Source organism: Gigantopelta aegis, chromosome 2 (genome assembly GCF_016097555.1).
Source record: "Gigantopelta aegis isolate Gae_Host chromosome 2, Gae_host_genome, whole genome shotgun sequence".
NCBI classification, from domain to species: Eukaryota; Metazoa; Mollusca; class Gastropoda; order Neomphalida; family Peltospiridae; genus Gigantopelta; species Gigantopelta aegis.
The window spans coordinates 9,242,948-9,252,947 of NC_054700.1; the positions used below are offsets into that span (position 1 = coordinate 9,242,948).

At 35.4% G+C, this 10,000-nt stretch overlaps 1 protein-coding gene across 1 annotated transcript in view; it reads right to left on the reverse strand.

The window, feature by feature from the left end:
* Positions 1 to 10,000, reverse strand: part of LOC121376733 (junctional adhesion molecule B-like) — a 61,856-nt gene that overhangs the window by 12,639 nt on the left and 39,217 nt on the right. The window contains exon 3 of the mRNA XM_041504501.1: positions 4,215 to 4,408. Coding sequence (XP_041360435.1) covers positions 4,215 to 4,408 — 194 coding nt within the window. The remainder of the gene's footprint in view (positions 1 to 4,214; positions 4,409 to 10,000) is intronic.

The window sequence follows — 10,000 nt, forward strand, 5'->3', positions numbered from 1 at the left end:
TAGTTGTAGAAAATAACTGGTAAAAGGTAATTGCACTTGCTCTATTGCTATAGTAACTAGGTATATACACATTTCGATCAGTAGATAAAGACGCACATTTAAAAATATAATTGAAACTCATCACCAACATCAGTGTTGCACAAGTGACATATTCTGTTTTCTCTCTCAATATTAAACCATCTACCGGTTTCAATAGGAAGTCTGACATTACCACTTCTAAATTTACAAAGAATTCTAGCATTTTTTGTTGAGCGTTTCAACAAATACTTTTCTAATTTAAATTCATGCTTGAACATTCTGTAGTTAATACCTTTTGATGAGTCAAATTTATCACTATTCCATTTTTGTAAGTACTGTTCACATAGTATTCGTTTAACTGCATGTTTTAACCACAAAACATCCACCTGTGTACATGAATATATATTACATAAACCACATTCATCCAATATACGTTGTATAAAGGATAACCAAGTACATGGTATAGCATTAACGTTATGATTATATGATGCCAACATGTATAATATACCAGACAATTTAGATTTTCTACTATTAACAACATTTGCCCAGTATGTAATCATTCTAACTTTAACACTAATAGACAGTGGGTATCTACCTAATTCACCATAAATCATAAAGCTTGGTGTCGACTTATTAACACATAATATATATTTGCACTTGAAGTGTAATCGTTCAATGATATCTAAATTACTGAAGCCCCATATTTCACATCCATATAATAATATAGGTTTTACAATCCTGTCGAACAGGTCTAATTGGCAATCGATTGATAAATTGAACTGTCTGCATTTTTGTAATACAGCAAACATAGACTTTGAGGCTCGATTGATTAGATCTTTCTTAGCATTTAGTCTTGGCTGCATTAACTTTAAGTTTCCATATTTCACAGTATACTTGAAAACAATCTAGTTGATGTTGTAGGTCATCTGCTGTTTCAGCTAGTAGTACAGTGTCATCAGCATATAGTAACACAAATAACTTAATATATACATTAAGATGGATTTGGTAAAAACTTAATATATACATTAAGATGGATTTGTTACTAATTCGATACCTTTGCTATTTTTTGTAGCTAAAAATGTTTCTAAATCATTTAAATATAATGAAAATAAAAAAGGTGACAAATTTTCTCCTTGTCGTACACCAATATTACATGGAAAAGATTCAGATTTACAGCCATTGTGTACAATTCTAGATTTGATACCGTCATACATATTAAATATTATTCTGAAACATTTTCCATTAATATTGCAACTTAATAATTGTTGCCATAAACCAATACGCCATACAAAGTCAAATGCTTTTTCAAAGTCAATAAAAGCGCAGTACATATTTTTCTTTGTTCCTTTTAGTAATTCTAATAATGTATATAATACAAAAATAGTATCAGTTGTAGAGTAACCTTGTCGGAAGTCTGTTATTAATTACTGATGTAAATAATTTTCCAAAACAACTTAGCAATGTAATAGGTAGGTAATTTCTCGGATCAAGCTGATCACTTTTTTGTTTTATATAGCGATTATATTTCCTTCCATCCAAGCAGTAGGAATTATTCCATTATCAAATATAATGTTAAACAATGTCACATAAAATGGTAACAAAATATCACATGTTGAAATGATGTATTTATTGATGATCAGGTCAATCCCAGATGATTTGTTGTTTTTCATTTTCATTATGCAACATTTTATTTCTTCACCCGTGATAGGCCTGTTAAGTTCATTATTTGTATAATCTATATTTGGCATAATGTTATCAAGTCTACATTCTTCGTTGACACCGTCATTAGAATTCAGTTTCTCAAAATAATGATACATTGTATTAATATCAATACTGTTCTTGTTCTCATTGGTATTTTTATTAGAATTTAATATTTTCCAGTAATCTTTTGGATTAGATGATCTTAATCTTTTTAATTTATTCTTCACGCTAATTGTGTAAGACCTTAAGCTTTTGTCTAGTACTTTCTTATATTTACATTCTGTTTTTGTTACTTCATTTTTAAAAATAACAGAACTATATTTCTTATATAATTGTTTAGCTTTGTGATAATTCTGTCTAGCAGATTTACAATCTTTTGTGAACCATGGTTTACATTTAGTATGTTTACCTGTTTTTTCTGCTTGGATTTTGTAGCACCAAATGTATTTTTTGCAGCCATTAACAACAATGTACTGAGTTTATCAAATAATCCATCGATAAATGTAACAGTAATAGTATTAAACTCGATATTACATAACTGATCATAAAGTTCATGCACTGTATCAATATTAATATTGCCATAAAAAGCGTCTATTTTTCTGTTATCCCACTTCTGTGGTTTATCAGATATATGTATCTCATCATTATCAATATTTGTTTGTAAAGTCTGATGAGACTTTAGCTTAATGGATAGTGGGCAATGAACATCAGAAAATAATTTTGAGAATTCTAGTATACAAAAGTCGTCAACCAGACCTAATAAACTACTAGTACCAATACAGTAATCTACAGCACTAGAGTTTTTACAAGTAAATTTACCAAAATGTTTATCTTCACCGACACGACCATTAAGAATGTACAGATTATTTGAATTTACACAACTCTATAAGTAAATTTCCATAATTATTCTTTTTCGTGTCCATACTTTTTCTCTTAAGAGGAATCTTAAGTATTTCTAATTTGTATGCGTCAGAAAGTGGTTCAGTATCTTTACCATCTTTATCATTGAATCATCATTTGAAATACGGCTATTAAAATCACCAGTAACAAATTATTTCGAATTCGGCTAATATAGTTAAAAGTTCATTTTCAATTTGATAAAATGCATCTGGTGATGAGTAAATAGAGTTCTCAGGCGGTATATATACAATGCCATACAATATATCATCATCTACATTAAACCGCAACCTTTCATCTCAAACCATAATATAAAATCACTTTCTGAAATAAGTATCGACTTAAATATCATAATTATATAACTGTACATAACCGCTGTGGTGAGTGTCCTCATGACGGGTATCACCGGTTGGACAGAATATGCTCTTCTTTCGCGAGTACCTCTTATCGTCACTGTTGTGACCGTGATTCATGAGTGCAAGTCATCACAGCTGAATTTATTTCAACGCGCTCTGTCCTGTACTAGTTTTGATTTAGTGAGTCTTGTTTGTAGCGGGGGCAACGACAAACATTGGCAAGAGCTGTTGATAGCCATCATCGCTTCCACCACAGCATGATTCGATATCGGTGATGAGTAATTTAGCCAAAACAAATGCCAGAGTCGTGACATAATGACAACATCAACTATTGCATCCCATTGGTGAGCTTCATCACGTCTCCAACAAGAAAACCAGACATCCATGATTAGCTAATCATCAGAATTCGATGATTACAAATGAGCTCAAACAAATGTCTGGCTCATCGTTACCATTGCCATCATGGTAAGAACCACTACCAACAGATGAAGCATTAAAATGAGACATTCCCGATGAGCTAATGGTCAGATGTTGGTGATAAGGGTGTGAGTCGAAACAAATATCACTCTCATGAACACAAGAGCCAACATGGCAACAAGGAAAATCGCATTGCGGTGGAAATTGTCTCCATTGAGAAGGTCGAACACTGGTGGTAATGACCGACTGAGACAATGGTCTAAAGTCATTCAATTTACACAACATTACATTCGTTTTAAACGTTTTACGATGTTAAGTTGTGTTTCACTTATAACTAATTGAAATGGTTGTGCTGTCTTCATCTTTTTAATTATTATATACATTTTTTTTTCGTTTGTTGATATTTATTTTGCTATCTCTCTTTGTTTCACTGTCAGTCTATCTGTCTATCTTTCTCTTTCTCAGGGTGCCACTCTGTATGTCTTTCACTCTTTCCCTCTGTGTCTGTGTCTCTGTATCTGTATCTCTAGGTCTCTGTCTCTCTATGTCTCTATCTCTCTCTGTCCCAGTCTCTCTCTGTCCCAGTCTCTCTCTCTCTCTCTCTCTCTCTCTCACTCTCTCTCTCTCTCTCTCTCTCTCTCTCTCTCTCTCTCTCTCTCTCTCTCTCTCTCTCTCTCTCTCTCTCTCTCTGGCTTTCTGTCAGACGTGATTTTGTTTTCTGTTTCAATACAGATGTGCGCAAGTTTCTAACTACAAGTGTATGTTTACTTTATACAATTGTGGAGCCATCATTCTTATTACACCAATACCAACATCTCTACTCACTGTTCTGGGGCCAATGTTGTCTATAGCACATGCTAACACCGCCTCTTGACCGCGTGTTGCTGTAACATTCGGTGTAGTTAAAAGAAAGGCCGGAAGGGGGCGCCTTGTTGTCAATTCGTCGTAATCGTATCCGTAATCTTCCTCATAATCATATTCGTCATCCACGTGGTAGTTGTAGTTTTTCACGTGGAATCCTAGATAACAAAAATACATATTATTATTATTATTATTATTATTATTATTGTAAATATATTATGCAGTCTTATTATTATTATTTTTATTATTATTATAAATATCTTATGTAGTCATTCAGTTGATCCTGATAAAATGGAATGAGTAATGAATTAGTTGATGAAAGGATGGCCGAGTGGATATATAGATGGATTAATGAATGAAAAAAACCCCACCTAATTAAATACCAAATGAATGAATGAATGAATGAATGAATGAATGAATGAATGAACGATTGAATGAATGAATGAATGAACGAACGAACGAACGAATAAAAAATAAATGCTTGACATGTATGAATGAAGTCGATATATTTATTTCAACACCAAATCATTTTCTGTTTTTCAACAAGACAAACCTATGTGATGAAAAAATTGTTTTGTTTAACGACGCCATTAGAGCACATTTTGATATATTTTAATCATCGGCTATTGGATGTCAAACATTTGGTAATATTGATATATACACTTTTTGCATTAGTATCAAGGGATCTTTTATAAGCACCATCCCACAGATAGGATAACACATACCACGACCTTTGATATATCAGTCGTGGTGCACTGGCTGGATCGAGAAATCCCATGTGATGAGGTCATAGTTTAATGACAATAAAAGTGGAACCTAGGGCGTGTTCAGGAGGCCGATAACTCGCAAGTTATTTGACTGGTACCGTTGTCTTCTATCACATCACGTTCATTTCACATTAGGCGCCAAAACCAATCTAGCAAGCGACCGCAATCGCTCGCCCTACTGAACATACCTGTGATGAATCAAGCAAGTTAATATTGTTCGTTTGATCAAGTAGCACGCAATGCTCCAGGACTTTCATCAAAACAATGCCCACCCACTACGTACTGTTTCATTTTCTTAGAACATCGATCGGCGTCCCATTCAAAGGCCGAACCAATATAAATTTACAATAAACAACTTTTTTGTTTTCGCTTTGAACGATACACGTGTGACATGTTTAGATTATATAATTGTATCGCTTCTATTTAAACGCAGTGGAAAAGAAGGTGAAAAGAAATAAAGGCTGTCTTGAGACCTGTCAGTATAACGAGTTAATGGATTTTGTTTTTTTAGACATTTATTTTTCTGTTTCAGCAAGTGTTAAATGTCTGCATAGAATGACACTCAGATACTGAGAGAGAAAACCCGCTGTCGCCACTTCATGGGCTACTCTTTTCGATTAACAGCAAGGGATATTTTATATGCACAATCCGACAGACAGGATAGTGCATACGACGGCCTTTGTTACACCATACCGGCCTCGGTGGCGTCGTGGCAGGCCATCGGTCTATAAGCTGGTAGGTACTGGGTTCGTATCCCAGTCGAGGAATGGGATTTTTAATCCAGATACCGACTCCAAACCCTGAGTGAGTGCTCCGCAAGGCTCAACGGGTAGGTGTAAACCACTTGCACCGACCAGTGATCCATAACTGGTTCAACACAGGCCATGGTTTGTGCTATCCTGCCTGTGGGAAGCGCAAATAAAAGATATCTTGCTGCTAATCGGAAGAGTAGCCCATGTAGTGGCGACAGCGGGTTCCCTCTCAAAATCTGTGTGGTCCTTAACCATATGTCTGACGCCATATAACCGTAAATAAAATGTGTTGAGTGCGTCGTTAAATAAAACACTTCTTTCTTTGTTACACCAGTTGTGGAGCACTGGCTGGAACGAGAAATAGCCCAATAGGCCCACTGACGGGAATCGATCCTAGATCGATCGCGCATCAGACGAGCGCTGTAACACTGAGCTATGTCCCGCCCCAAAGAGGTTTCAAAGAAGTAACTGTTGTCTAGGTATGTATGTACAACGAGAAGTGGATTCTGGGGATGTACATTCAAAGAAGTAACTGTTGTCTAGGTATGTATGTACAACGAGAAGTGGATTCTGGGGATGTACATTCAAAGAAGTAACTGTTTGTCTAGGTATGTATGTACAACGAGAAGTGGATTCTGGGGATGTCCATTCAAAGAAGTAACTGTTGTCTAGGTATGTATGTACAACGAGAAGTGGATTCTGGGGATGTACATTCAAAGAAGTAACTGTTTGTCTAGGTATGTATGTACAACGAGAAGTGGATTCTGGGGATGTCCATTCAAAGAAGTAACTATTTGTCTAGGTATGTATGTACAACGAGAAGTGGATTCTGGGGATGTACATTCAAAGAAGTAACTGTTGTCTAGGTATGTATGTACAACGAGAAGTGGATTCTGGGGATGTCCATTCAAAGAAGTAACTGTTTGTCTAGGTATGTATGTACAACGAGAAGTGGATTCTGGGGATGTACATTCAAAGAAGTAACTGTTTGTCTAGGTATGTATGTACAACGAGAAGTGGATTTTGGGGATGTACATTCAAAGAAGTAACTGTTTGTTTAGGTATGTATGTACAACGAGAAGTGGATTCTGGGGATGTCCATTCAAAGAAGTAACTGTTTGTTTAGGTATGTATGTACAGCCAGAAGTGGATTCTGGGGATGTACATTCAAAGAAGTAACTGTTTGTCTAGGTATGTATGTACAACGAGAAGTGGATTCTGGGGATGTCCATTCAAAGAAGTAACTACTATCTAGGTATGTATGTACAACGAGAAGTGGATTCTGGGGATGTCCATTCAAAGAAGTAACTGTTTGTCTAGATATGTATGTACAACGAGAAGTGGATTCTGGGGATGTCCATTCAAAGAAGTAACTGTTTGTCTAGGTATGTATGTACAACGAGAAGTGGATTCTGGGGATGTACATTCAAAGAAGTAACTGTTGTCTAGGTATGTATGTACAACGAGAAGTGAATTCTGGGGATGTACATTCAAAGAAGTAACTGTTGTCTAGGTATGTATGTACAACGAGAAGTGGATTCTGGGGATGTACATTCAAAGAAGTAACTGTTTGTCTAGGTATGTATGTACAACGAGAAGTGAATTCTGGGGATGTACATTCAAAGAAGTAACTGTTGTCTAGGTATGTATGTACAACGAGAAGTGGATTCTGGGGATGTACATTCAAAGAAGTAACTGTTTGTCTAGGTACTGTTGTATGTACAACGAGAAGTGGATTCTGGGGATGTACATTCAAAGAAGTAACTGTTTGTCTAGGTATGTATGTACAACGAGAAGTGGATTCTGGGGATGTACATTCAAAGAAGTAACTGTTTGTCTAGATATGTATGTACAACGAGAAGTGGATTCTGGGGATGTACATTTGTAATTCAGTTTCAACAAAATATAGGTGTTCAATATCTGCATACACAGTGCCCCACTTCCCAGGAGAAAGAAAAGAAAACAGAAATAAAAAAAATTAAAAACCCCACCCAAACAACCTATTAAATAATTCACACGATATAAAGAAGTATAATAATATAATGAATGAATGAATGAATGAATGAATGAATGTTTAACGACACCCCAGCACGAAAAATACATCGGGTATTGGGTGTCAAACTATGGTAAATGCAAACAGTAAGTGATGAACATCATCTAGATAAAAAATCAAGAGTTAAATAAAAACAAAGCGTAAAGAACTGTTTAAAAATACAAATATCATAGATAGATAGAATTAATATTTAGAATAAATAGAGGATATTTCATGGGTTTTTTAGTCAAGTATGATTTATATCTCATCGAGTGAAGTTTGCAATCATATCTCACGAGTCGCGCTTGTGCGACGAGTGTGATATGATTACAAACTTCACGAGATGAAATATAAATCGTATTTAAAAAAAAAAAAAACCCAAGAAACATGACATTTTTTTTTTATTATATAACTTTTGGCAATTTACCTTGATTTTGAAAATGCCAGCAACAAAATAGGTCCGGCTTTCTTACAGTGAAGATAACACTTTTTACAGTGACGATAACACATTTTAGAATGAACCAAATCATTTTCTGCTCTTCAACAAGCAAACTCATGCGATGGAAAAAAAAAATTGGCTTGTTTAACGACACCACAAGAGTACATTGATATATTAATTATCGACTACTGGATGTCAAACATTTGGTAATGTTTACATATAGTCCTAGAGAGGAAACCCGCTACATTTTCTCATTACTAGCAATGGATCTTTTATACGCACTATCCCATAGACAGCATAGCACATACCACGGCCTTTGGTATACCAGTCATGGTGCACTGGTTGGAACGAGAAATAGTTTTGGATGAAATGCCAGTAACTTCCTGATACTGTGGATGAGGTTGTAGTCAGTATTTTTTGTTACTAATTATGTGTTCACTTATTTGTTTTCATCAGCATATAAATATTTTCTCCTCCAAAAACAAATCAACAGAAGATAAAAAAAATGTTAAAAAAAGTTTTTAAAAAGTGGGGAGGTGATGTTTATTTTTTGTTTGACTGATAATTATGAATCGCAATACAAACAAAATAAGGGGGAGGATGTTTGCCATAACTTATGCAGCATGACAACAGTCATTGATATATCGACTCATTTGTTCTTTTCTCTACAGCTTGTTGTACTGTCTAAATGCCTTGCATCATGACATGCCAGGAATCTGAGGCAGAGTGCATTGGAAACATATTCCGCTGTCAAAGCACATAATTGATTTAACGCATGTCGTACCGTCAGTTCATGCACACGTTTAGTACCTTGCTGAGTCGCCGACTGTGACGTTAACAAGGCGACGTCACGACTGCATCGCTTTAACACGCTGGCCAGACGTGGTTGTCGTCGGGTTTGTTTCAGGACTTGTACGTGCGTTTGTGGCTTAATTCGCAAATTATTTTTAGTAATATATATTTTTTATTTCTGAGCAATAGTTATTAATAAACACACTCAAAAAGTAAAAACAAATCTTTTTAAGGATAAAAATTTAAATAAATAAATTAATAACTAATAAATAAATAATTACATAAATAAATTTTAAAAAAAACATAAGAAAAAAAAGAGAAAAAAAGTAAAAAACCCAACAAAAACAAGACAGTCTGTCGCATTGGTCGTGCGAGAGAGAGAGAGAGAGAGAGAGAGAGAGAAGAGAGAGAGAGAGAGAGAGAGAGAGAGAGAGAGAGAGAGAGGGTGAAAAAAAACCCTGGATTCTATAAAATATGTGACTGACGTAGAACGACGCAGAACGACGAAAATGCTCTGTGACAAATCTGCAAATTTGAACAGGTTTCATGTTTCCCTCCAATAGCCAGTGATTAATAACTCAATGTGCTCTAGTGTTGTTGTTAAACAAAACAAACATTAAACATTACATTCGTGACGAATTGTCTTCTATGCGCTGTGACGGTTTGCGAGGTATCTTATGTGACAATCAAGATAGAAAGAATTGTTATATTTAATGACGTACTCAACATATTTTGTTTGCGGTTATATGGCGTCAGACATATGGTTAGGAACCATATGAATAATGAGAGAAGAAACATGCTGCCGCCACTCCATGGGCTACTCTTTTAAATTAGCATGGAGTGATCTTTTATACGCACATCCCACAGAAAGAAGAGCATGTGCCTTTGTGGAGCACTGCCTAGAATGAGAAATAACCCAATGGGCCCACACATTGGGATCGATCCCAGATCGACCGCGCATCAAGGAA